This window comes from Anabas testudineus, chromosome 1, assembly GCF_900324465.2.
Source record: "Anabas testudineus chromosome 1, fAnaTes1.2, whole genome shotgun sequence".
In the NCBI taxonomy this organism is placed as follows: domain Eukaryota; kingdom Metazoa; phylum Chordata; class Actinopteri; order Anabantiformes; family Anabantidae; genus Anabas; species Anabas testudineus.
The window spans coordinates 19,278,984-19,306,981 of NC_046610.1; the positions used below are offsets into that span (position 1 = coordinate 19,278,984).

At 40.3% G+C, this 27,998-nt stretch overlaps 3 protein-coding genes and 1 pseudogene across 4 annotated transcripts in view; all 4 read left to right on the forward strand.

The window, feature by feature from the left end:
• Window positions 1-1,228, forward strand: part of LOC113161859 (polymeric immunoglobulin receptor-like) — a 37,626-nt gene extending 36,398 nt beyond the window's left edge. The window contains 1 exon segment of the mRNA XM_026359673.1: window positions 876-1,228. Within this exon segment, the coding sequence (XP_026215458.1) occupies window positions 876-1,228 (353 nt within the window).
• Window positions 1,229-3,784: 2,556 nt separating this feature from the next.
• The window catches only part of LOC113162440 (polymeric immunoglobulin receptor-like), a 42,409-nt gene continuing 18,195 nt past the window's right edge, over window positions 3,785-27,998 (forward strand). Inside the window, exons 1-5 of the mRNA XM_026360573.1 lie at window positions 3,785-4,871; window positions 5,160-5,489; window positions 5,786-6,106; window positions 8,759-9,082; window positions 9,794-10,114. Coding sequence (XP_026216358.1) covers window positions 4,829-4,871; window positions 5,160-5,489; window positions 5,786-6,106; window positions 8,759-9,082; window positions 9,794-10,114 — 1,339 coding nt within the window. The 5' untranslated portion in view covers window positions 3,785-4,828. The remainder of the gene's footprint in view (window positions 4,872-5,159; window positions 5,490-5,785; window positions 6,107-8,758; window positions 9,083-9,793; window positions 10,115-27,998) is intronic.
• LOC113162454 (CMRF35-like molecule 3) lies at window positions 14,071-23,340 on the forward strand. Of its 2 annotated transcripts, XM_026360585.1 has the most exons (5): window positions 14,071-14,123; window positions 15,961-16,290; window positions 22,020-22,112; window positions 22,222-22,473; window positions 22,582-23,340. In XM_026360585.1, exons 1-4 carry the CDS (start codon window positions 14,081-14,083, stop codon window positions 22,371-22,373), a joined length of 618 nt encoding a protein of 205 aa, XP_026216370.1. In that variant the 5' UTR covers window positions 14,071-14,080; the 3' UTR covers window positions 22,374-22,473; window positions 22,582-23,340. The 2 variants fall into 2 exon arrangements, 1 of the variants encoding a protein (XP_026216370.1); XR_003298821.1 differs by lacking the exons at window positions 14,071-14,123; window positions 15,961-16,290 and adding an exon at window positions 19,863-19,903.
• On the forward strand, window positions 23,983-27,676 carry LOC113162445 (annotated as a pseudogene).

A 27,998-nucleotide genomic window follows, 5' to 3' on the forward strand; every position in this document is an offset into this window, starting at 1 on the left:
TACAATAATTTACTATACAGTTATTTACTATACAGTAATCTGTGATTGTACATTTACATGGAAATATCTGGCCTGTTTTAAATGTGGAGCTGCCCTCAGTCTCTGTTCTTAGAGAGTGTGAGGAGGTGTCACGATGGATCTTATGAAAATAAACTTCATGCAAAGGGTTAGGAGTTAGTACAGTTAGGTTAAGATTGAGGGAGTGAGGACTTTGATGTACAGACTATCTTCTTCTTTTCGACTGAGCTGTTCCCTTTCCTGTCCTCTGCGTCCTCTTCTCTCACACCATCTAACTTTACGTCCTCTCTCACTACATCCATAAAGCTTCTCTTTGGTTTTCCTCTACACCTTCTGTCTGGCAGCTTCAACCTCAGTATCCGTTTACAGATATGTTCACAATCTCTCCTCTGAACATGTCCAAACCACCTCAATCTGACCTCTCACTGTATCCCCAAAACATCTGACGTGGTCTGTCCCTCTCATGGACTCAGTGCAGATCCTATCCATTCTCATCACTCCGAATAAGAACCTCAATATCTTCAGCTCTGGTACTTCCAGCTCTGCCTCCTGTCTTTTCTCCAGTACCACTGTCTCATGTACAGCATCGCTAGTCTCACCACCTTCTTCAACACCTTTCCTTTGTTCTCACTGATGCTCTTTTATTAAAGCGCCTCTTCACCTCTTTTCCACACTCTCTGTTGCTCTTTGACCCTAAGTACTTAAAGTCCTGCACCTTCTTCACCTCAGCTCTCTGTAATGTTACACATCAATAGAAATGTACATAAAGTAAATGGAGTTTTTGTTTGTTCATCACTAAACTTTGAAAGCTGATGTGGTATTAGGTCATTTTGCTCAAAGCCTCTTCTGTCTCACAGAGTGGTGCTGTGTGAAGTCCAACAAACTGAGCGGCACTGTGGGACGTCCACTAACTATGCAGTGTCCCTATCCACCACAACATGGGACAAACAGGAAGTTCCTCTGTAAGGGAGACCACCACAGAAACTGTACAGACATGGTGACCAGTCAAAACAGCTCAGGACAGACAGACGTCAGGTTCACTCTGCTAGATGATGTTTCTTCCAGTTCTTTCTCAGTGACCATCACAGAGCTGAAAGCAGGTGATGCTGGGACATACTGGTGTGGTTCAGACTCACAGTGGACTTTTTGAAACTACACCAAGATTCAACTGTCACTAGGTAAAAGAGCAACACAGATACAATGCAGCTGATTATATGAGGGAGCAGTACGACCAGCTGACCTACAAACAATGCAACATTAGCTTTGAGGCTGTCAGAGACGCTGCTCATTATTAAACGCTACTTCTGTGGGCTCTTTACTTTGCAACAGAGAAGACGACTGGAACATTTTAGTAGTCAGTGATCTGCCTAAACTGAAATGTCCCCATTTGACTGGACTTGTATACTGTGTGAGGAAATGGCTACAAATCAATGAACGAAGGAGAGACGCAGGAGCTCAAATTAGAAATGTGCCTAATTAGTTCAAGTTTTTACTGTTTCGATGATAATGATTGTGTGATCATTTTCCAAATGAAAGTTTGCTTTGTAAAAAGCTTGGTTTTAAAATTAAGGAGTCTTCTGACAGAAGTGTACAGTATGCAGCTCTGTGAGTCTTTATTTCTGAAGTTTGTATGTTTTGCTAACGAGTTGAGAGGGTCTCTTTTTATTTACAGAAAATAAAAAGCAATCCTTTGACCTGCTTTTGTGTTTATCACGATTTGTCCAGTTAATTCCCTGTCTTTGTGTGTGTGTGTGAACGTGCCATTGAAAAAGAGTTGAGAAGAAGGAAACAATTATAGAAGACATCCAGGTCCAGTTCAGTAGCCAATGTTTTCCTTTTAGTTTCAGAAAAGAAGTTCATGTAAACTTTAACAGTTTAAAGATAAAACAATACACTAAATGACAGAACACTCACTGCAGTGATGGAGCCTCACAGCAGAAGAAAGCTGTCTGTTAACAGTTGGAGAGCTGAGAAGCACTGTTAGCAGTAAGGAGGGTGTGTGATAGTTTGCTTCGTCTCTTTCCTCAGGAAGAACAAGAATGGATGGAATTTTCCTAAACACACACACACACACACTGCAGTGCTACATCATTACTACTAACGCCAACACTACAGGGAGTGAGACACATGCAGCAGCAAAGAGCTTCAAACCCATGTGCACTTCCATTAATGTGGTAATATTCAAAAGAGGCAGTTTTAAAGAAGACTGGTCAAAACTGAAGCAGCTGCACTGTGGCGACCTTCAGTCTCTGGTAGGAGCCAAACATCAAAACTTGATCTTTCATCATCCTGTTTTTTTGTTGTTGTTTTTTTTGGTTAATCCTTCCCAGGCTGGATACTCATGCCTCTCGCTGTGAGATAGGTTTTGTATTAAAACCTTTAGTCATAGTTGTTTTACTTCATTTAGTTAATTTGAATTTGTTTTCGTGATATGTGTAATGCTTCTGTATTTATATGAATAAATAAAGAAAAAGCCAGAAGAGTGAGATACAGTAGGAGACATTAACGAAGTCAAGACCTTGGACACTTGAGAGGTCGCCTATATATAACAGTGCCCCCACTCACACTAGATACTAGATTGTGTGTGTGTGTGTGAGTGTGTGTGTCTTGGGTTGTAGCTTGAGACGATCACAGCACACGTGTCCTGCACACTGTCGACATGCAAACAGGCCCTACAGCAGAAAACCCAACACACCATAGCAACACCTAACCCATAGGTGTCAAACTCACGGCCCGCGGGTCACATCCGGCCCGGCGTGTAATTATATCCGGCCCGCGAGATCATTTCTATATTATTGTTATTAATGGCCCGGCGACATGAAGCGCTGGTAACACATTAAATTACAGATCCCATAATGCAGCGCTTCAGCTGCCTTGCTGAACACATTCCACGTTAATCAAATCTAGTTTATGATGCTTAAAGTTATGAAGCTGGTCCTCAAGATGCCAAGTAATGTTGAACCATATCGTTACAACGATGTTCTCAAATACACACTTTGCTGATAAACTGAGTTCTCACGGAGCTTTGGTGACTTTGTCGAACAAGAAAAGAATTTGGAGTTGCTTCACAACACATTTGCTGTTTATGTGTAAACTGCACCTGTGCAGATTCAGATGGAGCTGATTGAGCTGCAGTGTAATGACTGAAGGTAAAGTAGGACACTGCAGGACCCGCACAGTTTATTCACTCCATTCCTGCAGAAATGTCCCAACTCCGTCCACATGAGGCTCGAACCTTCTTTATGTTTGGTAGAACAAATCTTAGTGAGAAGCTGTTCTCAGTGATGAAGACTAACAAAACAGCACACAGGAGTCGTCTCACTGGTGAGAACCTACAGTCCATCCTGAGAATCTCCACAACACAGAACCTCACAACAAATATAAACAAACTTGTTGACAAAAACAGATGCAGCTCTGATAAAATGACTGAAGAGCAAAGACTGAATGATTTGATTTGTTATTGCTGAAAAGCACAAATTTTATTTATATTTCCAGGTTTTGTTATGCAGCATGTTCATATTTTGAATTTGTATAATTTTGACAGGATATATTTTTTATGGAGAGCAAAATCTTTTGGGATATTTAAAATTTAAGTTTATTTTTTATATAAAATGACATAAGATTGAAGACATTTTTTTAATGTTTGTTCTTTTAATGTTTACTTCATTTCTAACTTGTATAATTTAGACAGGATATGTTTTTATAGAGAGCAAAATAAGTTTTTGTTAAGTTTTAAAAGTTTTAGTGTGTTCAATAAATGTTTATCCTGTTCGGCCCACGACCTAAAATATGTTTTGGATTTTGGCCCCCTGTGCAATTGAGTTTGACACCCCTGGTCTAACCCATCATGGCGACCCACCCTTGATTCAGGACACACTCATCCCTCTGCAAAGAGTTCCTGATGTTAACCTCATGAGAGTGTGTGAGATACAGTTTGTGCTGCAGTATGTGAGAGGCACAGCTGAGCAGTCAGCGGGAGTCGAGGGAATGGCTGAGCTCAGGAAAAATTCACACGCACGCTTACACCCACATACACCACCATTGGCATTTTATAATGCACTGGACAGGGTGGGGACGCTGGTTTTAAAAGGTGGTGCAATATTTTAGGTTGAAAGTGTGTTTGATTTCCACAGGGGGGCAATTGTACGAGTATTAAGAGTAAAACCGTAATATTTGAGAGAGCTGTCTTCACAGGAAGTGGTGCTGGAAGTTATACTTGAAGTAAGGTCTCGTTACTTCTTAGTGTGTAGGACTGGAACTATATGAAAACTATAGGTATAGTACTACTATAATTATTATTTATGTTTAAATATTAACCATCATATGAGGCATAGAAATGAATTTATGGCCCGGAACCCCCGTTACACTAGTTATTCTGCAGTTGCAAGTGTAAATATGTTGGGTTAGAGCGCCCCTTGGTGGCAGAAATGTGAACACTTGATGGCTGATCTACTTTAAGAATATGCCAGTGAAAAAGTAAAGGAGGTAAGTCTTTAGTTAGTGTAAGTTAGTGATGTGTACATTAAATATACAAACTACAGCCTGACTGGATTTAAATAAGGGTGAGTTTGTTTTCTTCACACCTCAGTTAGTTTCAGAGACACAACTCTCATAATTCACTTTTAGAAACATAGATTAGCAATCAGGAAATGACTTTGTCACAATAGATGCATGAAATCATAGAAAAACTTAAAGGATCAAAATGCAGAAGTGAGAGGTTCAGTGTTTGCATGGCACACAGACTGAAGTTGTGGGTGGAAGGGTTCGCTGATAGAATAACTTGTTTTGTAGTTTCTCTTTCCTCACAAACATGAAGATGTGGTGGCCTAAAATCCTGTTGTTCATCCTTTACAGTAAGTTCTTTAAACTATTAGACTTACCAGCTTTTTATATGCAACCACAAACAGTAAATGGCAGAATATTATACTATTAATAAGTGGATACCTGTTTTACAACAGCATAATAAAAGTGTTATGGACTCAAGATGACATAAGAAAAGAAAACAGCACATTAAATATACATTTAAAATGCACACACTGTATCCAGTTTTTAAGGCTTCATAAATCTGAGATTAGAAAATTCAGCATGATCAGTTTTCAGGAAGTGTCCTTTTACCAATTCATACTGTTTCCTTGTTGTAGGTTCTCTCTGTTGTGTGACCGGTGCAGCAGAGATTATCTCTGTGTTCGGATATGAAGGAAAAGAAGCTCTAGTTTCCTGCTCTTATGATGAAGGATACGAGTCTTATGAAAAGTACTTGTGCAGAAACGACTGTGGCAGTGATGATGTTCTGATCAAAACAACTCAAGGAAGTAAAAACAGATACTCCATCAGTGATGACACAAACAAACAGGTTTTCACAGCCACCATCTCTAATCTTAATAAAAACGATGCTGGGAAATACTGGTGTGGGGTGACGAGGAGCGGATATGATTACTACCCTGCTGAAGTCAAACTGAAGGTGGTGACAGGTAAATAAAAGTAATTTTCATCACTGATAAACCATCAGTCTTACTTTGACTCTGTAACATCAGATAAGAAAAGCTTCAAGCAAGTTGACAAATCAGATATTAGACCTTTTATTTTATTTTTTTACAATTATGTCTTTAAAATTGATCCACATTAACAATTGATCCACATTAACAATTTAAAGTTGCTTAATGATATTGGCTTTTTTCATATATTTCTGTGTGATACTTTTAAAACATTTAAACATATTACATTGCTAGTATAATACTGATATTACCTCATTTACACTCTCTGACAGACACCTGCTGTGACAGTTCCACCAAAGTCCAAAGTTATGAGGGAGGTTCAGTGTCCATCAGTTGTCCATATGAGTCTCAGGACCAGAACAACATGAAGTACATCTGCAGAGGAAACCAGCCGTCCTCATGTCTGCAGCAGGCACTAATCACCTCTAACAACAGACGAAACACACAGTTCAGTCTGACTGATGACAAGGTGTCAAGAAAATTCACAGTGACCATTACCAGTTTGACCCAAAAGGATTCTGGGTCGTACCTTTGTGGCGTCCAGAGAAACACAGGACTGGATGTTTTCTCTGCTGTTGATCTGGAGGTCAGAGGTGAGAGGTCAGAGTTTAAAGCAGAAAAAGGGACTAAAAGATGACAAAGATCTTACATTTATATTAGTTGTCAAAAAAAGTCACACATTTAAAGTAAAGATTAAAAATAACAAACACATTTCTATCAGTGTTAATAGATTTCTAAATAATTTTGCTCAGTGCAGGTGCTGTATCTTTCTGTAAATTGATGTCTCCTAAGTGGTTTATTATTATTATATCAGAAAACACCTGCTGCAGAAGTTCCACCAAAGTCCAAAGTTATGAGGGAGGTTCAGTGTCCATCAGTTGTCCATATGAGTCTCAGGACCAGAACAACATGAAGTACATCTGCAGAGGAAACCAGCCGTCCTCATGTCTGCAGCAGGCACTAATCACCTCTAACAACAGACAAAACACACAGTTCAGTCTGACTGATGATAAGTTGTCAAGAAAATTCACAGTGACCATTACCAGTTTGACCCAAAAGGATTCTGGGTCGTACCTTTGTGGAGTAAAGAGAAACACAGGACTGGATGTTTTCTCTGCTGTTGATCTGGAGGTCAGAGGTGAGAGGTCATAGTTTAAAAGTGATGACAGGGCTAACGTTTGACAAAGATTCCACACTTACTGCATATCATTTGGTAGGATACATTGTTTAAGGAGTCAAATGTAGCTCAGCTATCCTGTTTACCAGAGATTGCTAACTGCAGCTTCTGAGCCATCCGCTATTGAGTCCTTGTCAACTTTCCAAAGGCAAACCTTCCATCAGCTTTAACATCAACCTTTAGCTCAACTCAACTCAACTCAACCCAACTCAACTCATCTCACCTTTATTTATAAAGCCCTTTAAAAACAGCCTTAGCTGACCAAAGTGCTGTACACAGCTAGTCAAAAGAAAAACAAGCAATTAAGACGATACTTAAAACAATGAAAAATAAATAAGACGACAATAAAAACAAAAGAATAAAACAAAGGAACAAACACAGAGTTTTCATGCTGAATTAAAAGCCAGGGAATAAAAATAAGTCCTCAAGTAAGTTTTAAAAATGGACAATGAAGGGGAGATTGATTTACTCCGAAATACAGTGCATTACAGTAATCCAGCCGTGATATAATAAAGGCATGGATTACTGTTTCAAAGTGCTGCCGAGTAACTAAAGGCTTTACCTTAGCCAGCTGCCTAAGGTGGAAAAAAACAGACTTTACATCTGTACTAATTTGACGATCCAATTTGAAATCACAGTCCATCTTAAAACCTAAGTTTGACACAATCTGCTTCTCAAACTGTGCCAAAGGGCCAAGGTCAACCAGGGAGGGTTTACCGAAGCCATTTGGACCGATTAACATCACCTCGGTTTTTTTTATTGTTAAACTTTAAAAAATGTAGGGCCATCCACTCCTTAATGTCATCAATGCAAGACAGAAGTAATTTATACAGAAGTCCTCACTTTTCTTCAGTGGCATGTAGATTTGACTGTCATCAGCATAACAATGAAAAGAAATACCATGCTTCCTCAGGATGGAACCCAGAGGAAGAAGGTAAAGGGAAAAAAGAAGAGGCCCTAAAATTGACCCTTGAGGAACTCCATATAACAGGGAAGCTGAAGTTGATTCAGAACCAGCAATGTTCACACTTTTGGTTCTGTCCGCCAAAAAGGACCTAAACCATTCCAAAGCGGTACCATGAATGCCCACCAGATGCTGCAGCCGAGATAATAAAATATTATGGTCCACAGTATCAAAAGCAGCAGTTAGATCCAGCAAAACAAGGGTCACAAAATCACCAGTATCAGTTGTCAGGAGAATGTCATTAAAAACCCTTAGCAATGCTGACTCTGTGCTATGCATGGTTTTAAAATCAGATTGAAAAACCTCTAAAAGATTTTGCTCAACTAAAAAAGATTTAAACTGTGCATAAACAATTTTCTCCAGATTTTTAGAGATGAAAGGCAACTTGGAGATGCTTCAGTATCTTATCCAGCATTCCAGCTTTTTGGTTGCCTTGTTAGTTTGTCTGTGTTCTTAGCGTGATTCTATTCATTACAAATCCTGTGCATCCTTTTCAACTTAAGAGGTTACTCACTGATCCACTCAGAATTGTAGATGATGTTTTATTTGACTTCAAGGGAACACTGAACAATCCTCCTGTTTCACAATAAAACAGCATATCGACGGAAAAACACAAAAAGATAATGCACAGGAATGTCCTGCAAACTTCTATGATCCAAAAATTTAACTTGTCAATAATGCAACTTCAAATATAATAGTCGAAAAAGCTGTACTGAGCCTAAACTAAGTGCAAGACAGCCTCCTGCCGAAACTCTGATGCCTCAGAAGTCAATAGTCAGTATTCCTAATTAAAAACACTAGGAAGCAAACGTTTGTCATATTGTTTAAGAATAAATCCAAAACACACCCTACATTCTAATTAACCAATGTACAGCATTAATGGAAAATGTAGAGGATGTCATAAGGAAAAGTCGATCTTAGAGCCAAAGTAACACAAAAGGACTATAAGACAACGGACAGAGACTCCACACTTAATACATTAATTATTTAATGAATAAAATGTTGCTAAGCTCTCCTGTTTGAGATTTACAAATTTTTCCTTTACGTGTGTATTCTATGTCTGTGTTTGTGAGGATCTTTGTTTTTGTTTTTTTTTAATATCAGAAAACACCTGCTGTGACAGTTCCACCAAAGTCCAAAGTTATGAGGGAGGTTCAGTGTCCATCAGTTGTCCATATGAGTCTCAGGACCAGAACAACATGAAGTACATCTGCAGAGGAAACCAGCCGTCCTCATGTCTGCAGCAGGCACTAATCACCTCTAACAACAGACAAAACACACAGTTCAGTCTGACTGATCACAAGGAGTCAAGAAAATTCACAGTGACCATTACCAGTTTGACCCAAAAGGATTCTGGGTCGTATCTTTGTGGCGTAAAGAGAAACACAGGACTGGATGTTTTCTCTGCTGTTGATTTGGAGGTCCGAGGTGAGAGGTCAGAGTTTAAAGCAGAAAAAAGGACTAAAAGATGACAAAGATTTTACATTTGTATTAGTTGTCAAAAACAGTCACACATTTAAAGTAAAAATTAAAAATAACAAACACATTTCTATCAGTGTTAATAGATTTCTAAATAATTTTGCTCAGTGCAGGTGCTGTATCTTTCTGTAAATTGATGTCTCCTAAGTGGTTTATTATTATTATATCAGAAAACACCTGCTGCAGAAGTTCCACCAAAGTCCAAAGTTATGAGGGAGGTTCAGTGTCCATCAGTTGTCCATATGAGTCTCAGGACCAGAACAACATGAAGTACATCTGCAGAGGAAACCAGCCGTCCTCATGTCTGCAGCAGGCACTAATCACCTCTAACAACAGACAAAACACACAGTTCAGTCTGACTGATGACAAGATGTCAAGAAAATTCACAGTGACCATTACCAGTTTGACCCAAAAGGATTCTGGGTCGTACCTTTGTGGAGTGAAGAGAAACACAGGACTGGATGTTTTCTCTGCTGTTGATCTGGAGGTCAGAGGTGAGAGGTCACAGATCTACCTCATCACACACTGAGTTGAGTCACTGTTGTTTCACATCAATAGAAATGCACATAAAGTAAATGGAGTTTTTGTTTGTTCATCACTAAACTTTGAAAGCTGATGTGTTATTAGGTCATTTGGCTCAAAGCCTCTTCTGTCTCACAGAGTGGTGCTGTGTGAAGTCCAACAAACTGAGCGGCACTGTGGGACGTCCACTAACTATGCAGTGTCCCTATCCACCACAACATGGGACAAACAGGAAGTTCCTCTGTAAGGGAGACCACCACAGAAACTGTACAGACATGGTGACCAGTCAAAACAGCTCAGGACAGACTGACGTCAGGTTCACTCTGCTAGATGATGTTTCTTCCAGTTCTTTCTCAGTGACCATCACAGAGCTGAAAGCAGGTGATGCTGGGACATACTGGTGTGGTTCAGACTCACAGTGGACTTTTGGAAACTACACCAAGATTCAACTGTCACTAGGTAAAAGAGCAACACAGTTACAATGCAGCTGATTATATGAGGGAGCAGTACGACCAGCTGACCTACAAACAATGCACGTAGTGGGTATGGTCACAGTATGGGGATCCAGTATGTATTCAGGAAGTAGTCCAGGAAATGAGTGTAAATGATCATATCGTCCAGCTGAGTAACAAAACTGATCCTGTGTGTATATGTGATAAACTAGCAGCTGTATTAAAACACACATTAATTAAGACAGTGATGCTACATTTCTCATATGTGGTGTTACTTCTGCTACTGTGTGTGAATAATAGAACAAATGTCATCAGATAAATGAGGAACATGCTGCTACTGTGAGTTATCAGGAAGGATATTTTGACATTTTTCTTTTTTTCAGATGTGGTGGTCTTTAACCCTGTGGTTTTCATTGTACCGGCTGCACTGATGTTCATACTGATATTTGTCCTGGTTGTAATTTATAAATACAAATTTCACAAAGTGCAATGTATGTTTTACATACAGTACAAATGTATGCACACAAACAGAAACATATACACATACACACAGGCAATGTACATACATGTGAATGTAAACAAACTGTACATTTGTACTGTACTGTTTTCAGGAACTGCAGCCAGAGTGCACAGAGCAACCAGCCAGGTCGTCCTTGGCGGTTTTTGAACAGTCAATTTGAAGAACTCATATTAATTACATATTATTATCAGGTTTATAAAAGTAGATGAATCAACAGGATAATGAGAATGAGGAACTGAGTGATTTTATTATCTGTAAAGTTTGTTCACACATACTGAGTGTACACATTCGCAGAGTAGCATAAATTAACAAAACATCAGCCCTTTCTTTAAGTACTCAAGATGCTGAGCCTTCAGAACCTGTTTCTTTCTGGGGGAAGTTCCTTTATATTTTTGCAAAGTGAAAGAGTCTTAACAGTGACTCCAATCTTCATCATAAGAATGCTGGGACATACTGGTGTGGGGTGAAGAGATATACTGTAGAAAGGATTACTACCCAGCTGAATTTATAGAACATCATATTCCTTTATCAGATGAGATCCCACTGAGAAAGCCCCCACTGACATTCCACCCTCTCAATATAAGAAGAGAAAAAGCACATACAACAATTGTTGGATGACACAAGTGACCAGAGAAAGTTGTAGTCCATATGCATTTTGTACTGTTTTGGTTGGTAAAAGACCCCCTTTGGTATTTTTTTTATTTAGTGGCATTCCATTTGGTCTTTGTAACAGTCTTATGTTTCTGGATGAGTCTTTTCATCCTCTTTTGAACAGCACTCACAAAGGCTGGATATGGTATTGCAGCTTCTCCAGAGTGAGAACCTGAGGGTGAAATTGAACAAATGCTGCCTGTTCCAGAAGGAAGTTAAATATCTGTCATGTGGTGTCATCTCACAGAGTTTCCACAGACCCTGATAAAATTGGAAGGTGCCCAGCAGCATCAAAGAACTCAAAGTATCTTTAGGCTTTGCAAACGATTATCAACGCTTTGTTTCAGGCTTCGCAAAAATTATGGTCGTGCTATGTAGTTTAGCCTCATTGTTGCACCATAATTCAAATTAAACCTTGATGCTAAAGGATCATTGGAAAGAGGATTGCGAAGGTGCCTTTCAAAAGTTTACTACAGCCCCTGCTTTGGCTTATACAAACCTCTCAAGCCTGTTATACTATAAAAAAATGCTAGCTACTATCTGTCCTGTCTCAGGAAGATAATGGAAGGGTTATGTGTATGTGGCAGTTAGACCAATTGCATATGCTAGCCGAGGCTTGCGAAAAACGGATCAGGAGTGTATTCCAAAGAGACTGTAGCAGCCCTTCAGGCTGCTGACCCTGTAATTGGGCCTTGTTTAGTGCTTGTTTAATGCCAACAATGTTCACATCTACTTTTGGACATCATGCTGTGACTCGTGGAACCAGAACAAGGAGCATTACCTGATTGGATAGCAAATCACGAGGAGAGAATAACAGTGGTCTACTAGAGAACACGACAACAACTTCAAAGAGCTGTAGATTACAAGACTGAGATGCATAATAGTAAGGTCAAAGACATGGGCCCATCCTTGGAAGGATAGGAGCAAGAGAGGGCACTGGAAAATTCAAGATTTTTGGGACCCTACGTTGTATAAAGTTTAGTTTACACCATTGTCTCTCTGAAAGGTGAATGGAGAGCAAAGCAAAAACTCAGAGCTGAACAGCGCTTTGCTGAACAACAAAATATTGGAATGACAGTGGACTAGGGACTTCCAGAGTATATTCTAGACAGTGAGCAAAAGGAAACGGCACCAATTGTTGTGGTTCACAAGCATAAACCCGGACAGCCTGCTAACCTATGAGACAGGTACGTCATCGCAAAGTCCCCTTTGGCCTAGTAAAGCTGTACATTCATATTTCCTTCTACAAGTCAGCCAATACCCAGCAACAATGGAGGAACCAGTGAGCACTCAAGCTAGTGGGCAACCCATAAGAATAACAAGACGCAGAAATGTAGGTACAGCACACAAATTCTCCCCACCACCCGTGCCCCATTTATTCCAACCTAGTGCAGGGGAATATTCAAAGGCAGGTACCCCTAAAGCTGTGAGTATTACTCCCAACTCAGCGGACAATGGTTCTGAATTATTAGCTTAATTGACACAGATTAGGTAATAAGAGGCCTCACATGAGGCGTAGTTGACCTCATTGTCATGTGCTAGTGCAAGTTCTATTTGTGTGGTCTTGACAGCCTGGTATTTGACAAATTTGTGATTCTGAACATGTGCAATTTTTCTGGTTTCTTTTTATCTTGTTTTATTTAAATTACCACAATTGGTCCCTCTGTCTCCTGTAGGATTTCCTGTTGGCCAGTGGGTGTACTTAGGACAGAAATGTTTGGTGTAGCACCTGGAGCAGTAGTGGAGTGAGGCTGAGGTGTGGGCACCTATAGATTGGGGGAGTGGCTTCTTTGTGGTGGGTTTGGTTTACCCTGCTTCTGGTTTCATACTGTGCTGTCCCTCTTAAGTGTTTTCTATTATCTATTCTATTCAGGTTAACAGGACAGGTGGTTTCCTTTAAAGTTACTTTTAGAAATTAGTAAAATTTGCTTTTAACTTGAACTGGATATTTTGGCTTCTGCTGATTTTAATAATGAGGGGGTTTAGGGGGACACTAAGGCTACAATAGCAACATATGCTCCCATCCACATGACATGTTTTCCAGGGAAGGCCTTACATATTTCAGCAGGACAATGCTGAAGTCCGTATGGCATCTATGACAGTAGCACGGCTTCATAGCAAAAGAGTTCAGGTGCTGCACATTGGTAAACATAGCCCTGTCACACCCTGTTGTTGGGACTTGTGTTGCTGCCATCGATTTCATTAAAACCTTTTTTCTAAGTTTCAAAAGAGAAGGAGATGTTTTTTGTTCTGTTATGAATGTGTTACCCAGTTCCCTTGTGAACTGTCTCTGTGTTCTTTACCTCACTTCTAATCTTCTAATTTTGGTCCACTACACTCAACACATTGTTCCAGACTGGTGACAGCTCAAATTAGTAAAATAAAACATGTTTGTTGCTGTGAGATGTCAGTACTAACCACTGCATCACTGTAGTACCTATCACTGAATTACTTTGACAATATAGCAACTAAACTAAAGGAGGTTAGTCTTTCATGTCCTGTAGTGATGTATAGATTAAATTCATAAACTATATATACTATTATAGTCTAACTGGATTCAAATGAGCTTGAGTTTGTTCACTTTAAGAGACATAGCCCTCATACTTTTTCACTTTTAAATTCATTTTCAGGAAATGAATTTGTCAGTTTAGATACGTACATAATATTTCCGTGAATGCAGAAGTGAGATGGGTCAGTGTTTCCATAACACGCTGACTCGTGTTGTGGGTGGAACATTTTTCTGTTAGAATAACTTCTACAAAAGGATCATTTCATTTGTAATTCCTCTTTCCTCGCGAACAAATGAAGATGTGGTGCCTTCAGATCCTGCTGTTCATCATTTTCAGTAAGTTCTTTAGCAAAACTAGTAAATCTATCAGGTTTTTATATGCAAATACAAATAATACACTGTTCAAAAACACATCAGATCTCAATGAGGAAAAATCATGCTGGATATTTATACTGATATGGACTGGGTATTATGTTAGTAATGAAAGGATGCAACATTATTTGATGAAAATGAAAATTAACAACATACAGAGGGATGAATGCAAAAACAACCTGAAAGTGAAAGTCAAAACATGATGTGCCAGGTTAGTCCATTTTGTTAAAATTTTATTGCAGCAACTCAGAACGGTACTCAGTAGATTGTATGGCCACAACGTGGTTGTATGCCTGACAACATCAGGGTATTCTCCTAATGAGATGATAAATGGTGTTCTAGGCCTTTATCTCTCAGATCTGGACCAGGGCATCATTGAGCTCCTGGACAGTTTGAGGTGCAAAAAATATATAGTGTCCAAGTTCTGTTGGATTTAGGTTGGTTTAGTTGAGCATGGGGGCCAGTCAATATTATTCTTCACCCTCCAGGAAGTGCCTGTACTCTCGCCACATGAGGACAGGCCTTGTTGTGAACTAGGAGAAACCCAGGACCCACCAAAAAGCGTAGGGTCTGACAATAGGTCCAAGGATTTCATCCAAACCTGCCAATTCTGGTGTTCTTTGGAAAATGCCTATCAAGCTCCACAGTGCCAGTCAGTGGACACAGGGCCAACTAGAGGACTTCGGGCTTCCAAGTCAGACTCATGAAGTTTGTTTCTGATTGTTTGGTCAGAGACATTCACACCAGTGGCCTGCTGGAGCTAATTTTATAGGACTCTAGCACTTCTGCTGATTGGTTAGATGGTGCTCGGAGCCACAGCAAACCTTCTGGCAATGGCACATAATGATGAGCCATCCTGGAGGAGTTGGACTGCCTGTGCAACCTCGGTAGGGTCCAGGTATCACCTCGTGCTACAGTGGTGACACTGATCCTATCCAAATGCACAACTAGTGAAAAAACAGTCAGAAAATATGTTGCCCCTGTTGTTTATTTCATTAACATCAAAGCAGCTGATACTGATCAACAACCCCCCCTTTAACTGACTTGTGTCACAATTAAGGGGAAGGGGGACGAGGCAGGTATGAACTCAAACAGGATTTATTAGAGAAATCTACAAAAACAGGGAACTAAGGGGGGTGTCAACAGACACTACAAAAGGAGGCAGGAAACATGAAGACAAAGTGACAACATAAAACTACCAATGAAGCGGGGAACAAAGTAACAACCAAGAAACCAAAGTACAAAAGAAAACCGCTGCTCAATGGCAGGAAAACAACTCACTGAAAACAGGTAACAATGTCCAAAGTTCAGAGGATCCATGGGGGAAGCAAACATGGCTGAGGAAGACGAGCAGGAGCAGGCCTGAGAGCAGGCAGGTTGAGAGAAGGCAGGTTAGAGAAGGCAGGTTGTAGTAGGCAGGTAAACGACGACGATCTGACAGGGGTGAAAGGAATGAGGTGAGTTTTTGTAGAGAGAGGGGAACACAGGTGAGGCCAATGTGCAATTAGTGACTGGAAGCAGAGGGAGAGAAGTGGCTGGTGGGCAGAGTCCAGAGGGAGAGGGGAAAATCCAAGGCTGGCTGGGTGCCAGGTCGAAACGGTGACAACTTGATGCTAAACTCTGATTAAAAAGTATTCCTTTAATTTTTTGAGCAGTCCATATATATATATACACACACATACAGTATGCATATACACATATGTACATATATATACAGCATGTTCAATGACAACTGTAAACAAGCTTAATTAATTTAAAGCCTAAAACCCTTTTACAATTTCATGTTGTTTTCTTGTTGTAGGTTCTCTCTGTTGTGTGACCAGTGCAGCAGAGATTATCCATGTGTTTGGATATGAAGAGACAGAAGCTAAAGTTTCCTGCTCTTATGATGAGGGATACGAGTCTTATGAGAAGTACTTGTGCAAAAATTACTGCAGCAGTGATGATGTTTTGATCACAACAACAGAAGCACACAAGAACAGATACTCCATCAGTGATGACACAAACAAACAGGTTTTCACAGCCACCATCTCTAATCTTAATCAAAACGATGCTGGAAAATACTGGTGTGGGGTGACGAGGAGTGGAAAAGATTACTACCCTGCTGAAGTCGAACTGAAGGTGGAGAAAGGTAATTAGAAATATTTTATATTTTGTCAAATAAGAAAATCTTCAAGCAAACTGACAAATCACAGATTTAAGTTTTATAGCATTTTTGATGCAGTACTGATGGTGTTTTTTTTTACTATATTTGTCAATGTAAAATATCAGTTTTTTTATTGTTAATTTGATATTGGATATTGAATTAATATTGCCTTATTTACACACTCTGACAGACACATGTTGTGACAATTCCAGCAAAGTCCAAAGTTATGAGGGAGGTTCAGTGTCCATCAGTTGTTCATATGAGTCTCAGGACCAGAACAACATGAAGTACATCTGCAGAGGAAACCAGCCGTCCTCATGTCTGCAGCAGGCACTAATCACCTCTAACAACAGACGAAACACACAGTTCAGTCTGACTGATGACAAGGTGTCAAGAAAATTCACAGTGACCACTACCAGTTTGACCCAAAAGGATTCTGGGTCGTATCTTTGTGGCATCCACAGAAACACAGGACTGGATGTTTTCTCTGCTGTTGATCTGGAGTTCAGAGGTGAGAGGTCACAGTTTAAGGGGAAAAGGGACGAACTGAAACAGGACTTATTTACAGTAAACTACACAAAACAGGGAACTAAGGGGGGGGGGGGGGGGGGTGTCAACAGACACTACAAAAGCAGGCAGAAAACACGAAGACAAAGTAACAACATAAAACTACCAGTGAGGCGGGGAACAAAGTAACAAAACAAGAAACCAAAGTACAACAGAAAACCACTGCTCAATGGCAGGAAAACAACTCACTGAAAACAGGTAACAATGTCCAAAGTTCAGAGGATCCATGGGGGAAGCAAACATGGCTGAGGAAGACGAGCAGGAGCAGGCCTGAGAGCAGGCAGGTTGAGAGAAGGCAGGTTAGAGAAGGCAGGTTGTAGTAGGCAGGTAAACGACGATGATCTGACAGGGGCGAAAGGAATGACAGCTCACAAAAAGTTCAGAGTTCAGAGGGTTCAGAGAGGGAGAAAACAGGGCTGAGGAGGATGGCTAGGAGCAGGGCTGGTAGCAGGAGCAGAGCTGATAGCATTTACATTACATTTACATTTAGTCATTTAGCAGACGCTTTCATTCAAAGCGACTTACAGTTTTATCCAAAACTGTTTTGTTTTTTTTTGTTTAGTGCAACGAAAGATGCGGAAGAGTTCTGTTTTCAGCAATAGCAGGTTGGGAGCATGTTGTAGTGATGGGCAAATGATACAGAGGCTGTATCGGAGCTTGTATTGAAACACCAGAGTCACGTTCGAAGCTTCGAACGTCATTGCTGTTTCGTTTTGCGCTTCGTTCCTTGAAAATGTTTCTAAGCTTCTTATTGGCTCAGAGTCTTTCAGTGTGTGTCATTGGCTCATTGCATTTCAATGCATTCTGAGCCAGTGACCGGTTTTACAGATTTGAGTGGTTTGGTGCTATACCAGCTATATAAGATTCATCATTATCCTTCAAATGTGGTTGTGAGGAGACAGAGATTTGGAGAGTCAGAGTATTTTGGCAAGTTTCAAGTCAAGTCAAGTCAAGTCAACAAGCTTTATTGTCATTCCAACCACATATAGCTGAAGCAGTACATAGTGAAATGAGACAACATTTCTCCAGAACCATGGTGCCACGTAAGACATTAACAAGACAGAACATGGGGCTGAGGACTGCTAAGTAGTCCTAGCCACATAAAGTGCATCCTGTGCAACCTAGTGTAAACAGTGCAAGAACACAAAGAAAAAGTGCAGACAGACGTCTGAAGACGTACAATTTATATCTGAGGTACTATAAAAACGATGGTGGAAATTATGTGCAAGAACAGCAAGTTGAACATGTCAAATCAAGTGTGTGTGTGTGTATGTGTGTGCTCAGTTCAGTTTTTTTGTGTGTGTGTTGAGGAGCCTGATGGCTTGAGGGAAGAAGCTGTTCAACAGTCTGGTTGTGAGGGCCCGAATGCTCCGGAACCTCTTCCCTGATGGCAGAAGTGTGAAGATTGGGTGTGAGGGGTGGGTGGGGTCATCCACAATGCAGGTAGCATTGCGGATGCAGCGTGTTGTGTAAATGTCCGTGATGGAGTGGAGACAGACTCCAATGATCTTCTCAGCTGTCCTCACTATCCGCTGTAGGGCCTTGCGATCCGAAACGGTGCAGTTCCCGAACCAGGCAGCGATGCAGCCGCTCAGGATGCTCTCAATGGTCCCCCTGTAAAATGTAGTCAGGATGGGGGGCGGCAGATGGGCTTTCCTCAGCTTCCTCAGGAAGTAGAGACGCTGCTCTTCTAAGTACGTATGGCGAGTACGACCAATTAGTGACGTTCTAAAGTTTGGGATCATTTTGATCTCATAACATAGACACTGCGACACTTGCGTGCCAGGCATTAGCCGACTGAAGCCTGCGACAGTAGACAAAATTATATTTCCCAATAAAAACCTGTGAAGACAACTAACTTGGCTGCTCTTGTAAATAATCATTCCAAATTAACCTCAAATGACAAACCATTATCTTTAAAGGTTTTACGTAAAAACACTGAATTCAAACATTGTGATCATTTGCAAAGTAGGAAGGATCTCTAATCCTGTTAGGGATAATAAACCCTAATAAACCCTTAACTAACACTTAACCCATATTATAATTTGGGTTAATTCTTTGGGTTAATCTGGAATGTGTTTTAGAGTATGGGAGAGAGCATCTGCATATTTTATTCTAATGACTATATAATCATTATTTGGTATGAATGAACAAAACACTTGAATGACCACACAGACTTTTCTGAACCTTTATTGCTGTCATGGGATTGAAACAGTGCCAGAGCTTCAGTCATGCCCTTTAGAGGATGCTATGGCTTCAGTTGTCCACCAGATGTCACCATCACTGAGGCCTTAAAGCTTTGAACCTTTTTCGACACAATTTGCCCACCACCAGGTTGGGAAACAACAACAATCTGACTGAGGATAGTTTATATAGGGAGAGGGAGACACAGGTGGAGCCAATGTGCAATCAGTTACTGGGAGCACAGGGAGAGAAGTGGCTGGTGGGCAGAGACCAGAGGGAGAACTGGAGAAAATCCACAGCTGACCGGTGCCAGGCCGAAACGGTGACAGAAAGGTCACAGTTTAAAGCAGAAAAAAATGAATAATAAAAAACTGACAAAGATTCCACAATTACATCATTTGTTAAAATACATTCATTATTAAAAATGTGTTGCTCAGATATTAAGTTTCAAAATATTTCCTGAATCTTTCTATACAGTACTCCATGTCTGTAAGAATCTGTGATTATTCATTTTGTATGTCAGAAAACACCTGCTGCCACAGTTCCACCAATGTCCAAAGTTATGAGGGAGGTTCAGTGTCCATCAGTTGTCCTTATGAGTCTCAGGACCAGAACAACACAAAGTACATCTGCAGAGGAAACCAGCTGTCCTCATGTCTGCAGCAGGCACTAATCACCTCTAACAACAGACAAAACACACAGTTCAGTCTGACTGATGACAAGGTGTCAAGAAAATTCACAGTGACCATTACCAGTTTGACCCAAAAGGATTCTGGGTCGTACCTTTGTGGAGTGAAGAGAAACAAAGGACTGGATGTTTTCTCTGCTGTTGATCTGGAGGTCAGAGGTGAGAGGTCACATTTTTGTTGTCTGTTAATCCTCTCAAGACACAGTCTGAGAGGATTTCTTTTTCTACCTCAGTATGAGTCTTACTATGAGAAATGTGTATTTATTTTTAAAAATTGCACGTTCAGAAAATTTTTCCTATACCAAATAATTTTGTGTAAAAATCACACAATTAACAAATACATTTTAGTTTTAGTGGACCCAATTATAATGCCAGATACAAGTAAATTAAAGGAGATTATTGTAAGAAGAATGATGGTAGAATGATACAGGAACCAGACATGACACATGGTGCATGGACACCATGTGTCATGCCAATATGGCAATCGCCATGTGACGGGAGGTAAGGACTTGATGACTGAAGGAGGCTGAGAAGGGGTGTAACTAATAACAGTAATTGTGACGGGAAGGGAAGGACAAGATTGCCGACCAATGGGGAGCACGTGGAACAGAGGAGGATGGAGATGGTGAATGTCAGGAATGGCAGCTGACAAATGGTGGAGAGTGTCCAGGAGAGCAACAAGAGCATTGCAGAAGCACAATAAGAAAACATTCCAATCTTTAACACAGAATATGATGAAATCCAATGTCCAAAACACAGTGTGAGAAAACAGTCCTGGTTGATGTACAAAGGCAGTCCAAACAATAAATCCAACAGGCTAATATTGGAGGTCAGGGGCAATCCAGGTCATACAGTACACAGTGAAACAGTACAATAGAGGTCTGGCAGGCAAAATCCACAACAGAAAGACAATCCAGGTCAGAACACTAAAGAGGTCGAAACAGTCCGAGCAGGGAAGGGAACAACGAGGGAGAGAACAGATCAGCCTCTTAGAGTCTTAAGTCATCAGAGGCACAAATCTGAGAGCCACGATAAGCTGAGGAGGCAGAGCAGGGGAGTTTCTGGCTCTGGCTCAGTAGGAGAGAGAAACTGTGGGGGAAGCAGGGATCTTAGGGCCAGATGAAGGGGGCGGTAGTAAACTGTCCCCATCACTGGTCCACCACCTCAGATGTTCTAGGATTAAAGGAGAGAAACATCAAAATAAATATGTCTGGCACGTGCTGGTGTGTCACAAAGTTAAAATGGTATGAATTCTACAGTGTTAATGTGTCTGACTGTCATGATCCACAACTTTGCCACTGTCCCACTTTTCTTTCCACGCTCCTCCTCCTTTCAGTCTGTTGGTACTTGAAGTATTTCTGTTCAGTTTGTGTTGTTTTATTTGCCTCATATTATTTGTCTAGTTTCTTCTTCCTAATGGAGTGATCTTTATTTCCCTGTTTTGTGTTTTGTGACTGTAGTTCTTAAATATTTCCTCTAGTTATTTAAACCTTACTCATTGTGATCTTTACTCCAGTTTTTCTACTTCTACTGTTCAGTTATGCTTTGTCCTGAATTACTTTATGTTCTTGTTTAGTTTGTCTTTAGTCAGTCTCTTTTCTGTTATTAAATTATCCAGTTCCCTTGTGGAGTTTATTTGTTGTGTGGCCCACAACAATCTACACATTGTTTCATTGTTAGAATTCAAATGAATGAAATCATATTTGTGATAATGATAGTCTTCACCTTCTTAGTGTGTTGTCAGTGCTAATGTGTTTGTGTCATAATGGTGGAAAGTTAAACATCAGCAGGTATTTTGTTTTCTTATTCAGTTTGTGCTTGTTGTTGACTCCTGTTGTTGAATGGATGGAACAAGAATGAGAAACCAGTTGTTAAGGAAACTAGAAAAGCGCAATATAAGTGCAACTTATTTACCATTACTGTCTGACAGCTGCTTTAGCAATATAATGAATCGCAAAAAAGGTTTAGGAGCACCTTGCTACTGGCTGTGCAAATACATACATCTGAACAAATCACCTTTGTGCTATTGGTGATTTAGAGGTTGAGAAGCCATGAAGCATAGTATGCAACATTTTCACCTAACATCCAGCTTTAGTGGATCTTTGTTGATCTTTTGTGTCCTGTCAGAATATATTTAAAAAGGTTTAAAAAAGACTAAAAACCACATGATACAAAAAAGGGTTCCAAACCTGAAAAGTCTCAAATGTGTAGATGTATTCTTTAGCGAATTTGCTCCAATAGTCAGCAGTCCTAACAAATGTTGTTTTTGACACAGTCTTTCCACAGAAGACCAGCACTGTGATCTCTACCATCACTGTGGAACAGCTCAAATCACAAGCAACACACATCCCAAGTAAACATATTAATGGTTAGTGTGTGTTTGACATCAGAGAGTTCACACTGTCTGCTGATCCTTCTCCTTTTTGTTCTTGAGATGGTGATAACAGTTATCTGTTGTGCTTTCTGTGTGTTTTCAGATGTTACACTCACTAACATGATGGTTTACATTGTGTCCACTGTTGTGCTGCTGCTGCTGCTGCTGCTGGCATTTGTTCTAGTCACAGTTTACAAATGTAAAGTGAAAGGTTTGTATCACACACAAAATGCACGAGCATTCAAACTCACTTAACTGTGACTCAGTGTGTTGTGCTGCATGTGTGTCTCCAGGACCTGAAGTCAGTGTGAACAGAAACATAACAAAGACTGAGGAAACTGAAGAAATGAGAAAGGTGAATATCAAACTCTGGATCACACAAACTGAAAAACAGACTGTGGTCATACAACCTCCTCTGTGTACCTGTGCTGTTTCATTCATTTGAACAATTCTTTCTCTTTAGATTCATGTTCATTCAGAAGCTTTATCTGGTTCAGAACTGGGTTTGTATGAGCAGCAGAGCACCAATCATAAGAATGATAAAGAACCTGAATATGACCATGGTGTGTACCAAAGCCTCAGAGCAACAGAAGACATCTACTCTACATTAGCAAAGTAATAATTATAACCACTACCTCTGGAAAAGCAGGGTTACTGGAAAATCAATGTTCTCTCTTAACCTTAAAATTTAAAGTGCTTTGAGATGATTTTTGTTGTGATTTCAAGCTAAATAGATTAACTAAGTTGAACTGAACCTGAAGAGGCAAATTACTGATGCTCAGGGAACATGCAGCTGTATAACTGTGTGAGACTGGTTATACTGGGCAGCTACCAGTTCTGAATGTTTCTCCCCTGGGCTGCTGCTCTACATACTGAGGTTTTAGCCAATGTGCTTTAAACAAAGGCTTATCAAAATACACTACATACACAATCAGTGTAGTAATTAATTGCATCAATCTCCACTTTAACCTCATCTAACTCTCTCCAACCAAACAGCACTGCATGAATGTGTTGTTGACTCACTGCAGGAAAAATACTTCTACAACAAAGACTGAATACATGAGTATTTGTCTGTCTGCTGAGTGACAGAGAAAATGTAGGAAAGTCTGTTCACTTTATAGAAGCATGAAGCATCTCAAGCCATGTTTTTATTTTTTATTTTCACCACAAGTTAATAAAACTGCTTCTTATTCCATTAAACAAATGCAACAATCTGTGTAAATCTGTGAGAGGACTGGTTCTGTAGTTCCCTCTTAACCTCAATCTCATGCATTGTAACACACATTTGTGGGTATCTGGTGGCTGAATGATTAGACACATACCAAACCATGACATCATGGTTTGTTTCCTGTTTGCATTTTTCTTACTCTCTACTGTCTCAACTTTCAAATAAAGAATATATAAACTAGTGTAAAGAAATATATTTAGGTCCATTCTTGTGCTGAGTCTCCACAATGTGAATACGAGTTTACAGACACAAACACTCAGCAAACATAAGAATTCATCAGGCAGTTTAACAGAGTTTGACACGCACTAGATCTTAGCGACAACCTGAGCTGTACTGTAGTTATCTTCAGAACATCCTGGACACTTCTGACCTTGACCACTTCCTGTAAAACACCTGGACTGATATATGTTTACATATATATATATTATATATATATGATATATTAGACCTTTGATCAGTGTATCATTGTAATACATTAAAATTAACTTGTATCCAGCAGTTTGAATTCACTGAATGTGAACATAATGCCAGGTTCAAAATGTTTCATATGAATTTTAAACTATACTTTGTTCTTTTATTTAATGTTCACTCAGTTATTCTACTGATTTTTGTCTTCAGTGCACAGAAAACACAAATGAACTGATCTTGCTGTTCCACACTGAACCAACCATCTGTCTGTAGATCTTGATGTGACTGATTCATTCACAGATTCTTTTGTTAACTCGTCACCTGAGACAAAGCTGCTGCTGGAGCTGCTGCTGCCAACATGTGTAACCAGGCAACACCAAACAAACACACCACTTGTTCTGGAGCAGGACTGTTGACACTGTGCACTAAAGTCTTCTTAAAGCAGGTCGTCAGCTTTGTGTCAGTAACTGAGCTGTCATAAAATGAGCTCAGAGGTTTTAGTGTCACGGCCACACTATGACAGCAGAGCTGTGGCTCAGGGGGTCCTGAAAGAGTCTCCTGTAGGACTAGAGGTCCCGCAGTCGTCCTCAGGCTCAGGTACAACGGGGTACCGCTCTGCTAAATACACCCCAGCTGAGTGGTTCTCCAACTATCACAGTATCCTCCAACAGGCCGGAACTGACCACCACGAGGCTCAAAGTATCCAGAGAGAGTCCAGAACTCTGTACCAGGACACAGAGGAAGCCACTTTGAAGACCCAGACTGAGGGAACACGTCTTCTGGGGGAAAGACTACAAGACATCCACTACTGGAAGTCTGAGCTGCAGCGGCACATCGACCATCTTCTGACCGACACCGAGACACTGCTGGCACTGAAGACGCGGCTGGAGAAGGCACTGGACGCCACCGAGACTCCGTACGCCATCACCACAGATAATCTGAACTGCAGGACAAGAAGACTGGGACCAGACCTGGTACAGGACAGAGTGGAGGAGGAGCTGATAAAGGTGAACATTGACAGGACAGTGAACATTAGAGAAGTGAAGTGTTATAAACTTACACAATATTTAATCTATGAACTTATAAAGACTTTAATTAATCATTCAACTGCTTGAACTAAATAATATAAGAGATGAAACAATTCAACTTTCCACTTGTCAGTCAACAGAAGATTAATGTGCAACTATTCTGATGATGAATTAACTGAGTCCAAATGAACAAATGTTTGAGATCCGCTGATATTTAATAGAGAGATGTAAGATTCAGTCTGATCAGAAACACACACAAGACAGTATCCCTCTGTCCTTTAATGGTTTGGTTAAGGTTATAGTAAAGTCGATTTTTTGGTGAGAAAATTATAAAATAAACACATTAAACTGGTGTAATAATAATAATAATGAACAATTACCTGCAGTCTTTACAACAACAGTTCAGTTGTGTGCTCACAGTAATTTTCTCTGGATCAAGTGTCTCATACTGAGTTCAGTGTTACAGTAAAGCAGCTCCAGCAGAGGGCTCAGTGGGACTGTGTTTTACAGGAAGTGGACCTGATCAGGAGCGTCCAGGACCTTCTGAAGAGAACTACAGCTCAGGTTGTCACTCAGATCAAGTGAGTGTCTCTTTACAGAAACGTACATTTCCTGACATGTACGTCATTCATAAAATGTCCTTTAGACGTCTGAATTGACCAGGCTGTAATAAAGTATCTATCTATCTTTGATGTGTGTGTCAGGTTGAACAGAGAGGCCAAGCACATGTTAGAGTTGGACTGGTCTGATAAGTACCAGGCCTACAGCTTTGATGACCACTGTGGGAGACACAGTAACAGGAGTCCAGACACAAAGCACCACCCAGGCTCAGCTGCCATGCAGGACCAGTGAGTGTGAGCTATGAGTCTGTGAATCTGCAATTACACAATAATACAGTTACACTCTGTGTCTTCTGGTTTGATGCAGAGTGTGTAACCGCTCGTCGTGGATGAAGTTCAGCCAGGACAACCTGAACAAGCCCTGCAGGAGGAACAGGCCACCAACAGTCTCAGGTCAGAGTGCTGCAGAGTAATGATGATGACGATCAGTGTGATGGGAGCTCAAAGCTTCACTGTGGTAAATGATTTCAAGTTTTCAGTGAACTTAATTAAGCTGTTTGTGTGTCAGACTGCTGGTGGAGCAGGTGCTGCAGGACACCACTGAGGATCTGAGAGTCCAGTGCTCCAAGGTGGACCAAGCCTTCAGCCAGCGCTGTGTGGAGCTGGTACAGGCCAAGACTCAGCTGGAAATGAAGCTTACAGAGGTGCACAGAGAGACAGACAGTCAGACAGACAGTCAGATAGACAGGCAGGGTGATTTATTGATTGTTTATTAATTGTGTGACCACGTGTGCACAGACCTTGGAGCAGATCGGGGTCCAGGAGAGGAATATTCTGGTTCTACAGAAGGCCATCAACAACAAAGAGGCTCCACTGAGAGTAGCTCAGTCCAGACTTTACCTTCGCTCTCTCAGACCCAACATGGAGCTCTGCAGGGATGAACCCCAGCTCAGGTACACACACACACACACACACAGATCTGAATCATGTGCTGTCTGACCTTCCTGTTTATCTCCTGTCTTGCTGCTTCTGTCTAGTTTGGAGGGGGAGGTGAGACAAATTGATGCCACTCTGACGTCTCTGAACCAGCAGCTGAGCGAGGCCAGAAGCTCCCTGTCCCACCTGGAGGAGTCACGCATGGCTCTAGAGAAAGACATTAACTGTAAAACTCACTCACTGTTCATTGATAGAGACAAGTGCATGACTCACCGTAAACGATACCCAACAGTCTCCACACTGTCAGGATACTGAAGGTAAATGAAGCAAGATGATGAGTTTTAATGAAGTTATGTTCTCTGTACTTCATCATTTATGTACACTGAGCACATATTTTATGATTATCTATAGTGCCTGTAGTGGCTAAATGTGGTGAAAAAGTGAAAGTGCTCAGTGTTTGCAGCATTATCAATGTTGTAGTACTGGATTGTTGTTATTAGATCATATTAGCCACATTAAACAACTTTACTTCAGTCATGCTGCATCAAATTCTATATTTACCTATAAATCCCTCATACTTATAAAAGTGCAATATATTTATGTTGCAGTTGCAGTAAATGTGTTTATTTGCAGCTTTTTCCTTTGAGTCACAAACAGTATGTGTTGTCAAATAGGTGAATTCATTGTTGCAGAAGAGACTTTTTCTGAATACACTAGATGTTCTAGTTTTATTTCACGCTTTGTTCATGTTTGTATCTTTCTCTCTTTTTCTTTCTTAGCCTCCCTGTTCTGCAGATCTTGATGTGACTGTGTAGTCAAGTCTGTAACTTACACCTCCTGCGTCTTGTTATTGCATAAAAGCAGATATTACCCTAAATCTAAACACAAGTTCTTTAAAGTTTGTGACCTTCTCGATCACCTGGTTGATAAAAAGGTTGCAGCAGAAACAACTTTGATAAACTTTGAGGATGCAAATAATTAATTCCGTACATAGTGGAGGTGAAAATATAAAAAGTAAAACACAGATTAAAATCAGGAAAGATAAAGGTTATTTCAAGCTGCTGAATTGATGTTTGACATTTAGCATTCACCTGTCGTAATGCTTTAATCCACTAGAGCGAGCTATTGAGTCTCACTAGCTCATCTCCTGTCACATCTCATTACAGTGAATCTCTTCCACCTCAAAAGCAGCAGAAACATCCAGTGTAGGATTATTTTTCAGTTAGTAAACATTACAATTAGTTATATATTAACATAACTTTGTATGCTGTAGATTTTAAAGTTGTGTAAAACGTGTTTAAAGACCATCTATCTCATCTTACAATATGTTTCATGTCTTTTCTTTGCTAAGCTGGACTGAAAAGTAAATAGCTGTGAATGATCAAAATAAGGAGAAATAAAGACATATTCTCAAATGAAACTAATCATGGATTTACTATACAGTTATTTACTAAACAGTAATTTACTATACAGTAATCTGTGATTGTAAATTCACATGGAAATATCTTGCCTGTTTTAAATGTGGAGCTGCCCTCAGTCTCTGTTCTTAGAGAGAGTGTGAGGAGGTGCCACGATGGATCTTATGAAAATAAACTTCATGCAAAGGGTTAGGAGTTAGTACAATATTTACACTGTTTACCTTGAAAATCATATAATTCTGTATCAGTGAAGCTCCAGAATCAAATATAGAACCTGAATAAGCATAATGTGGATTTAATAT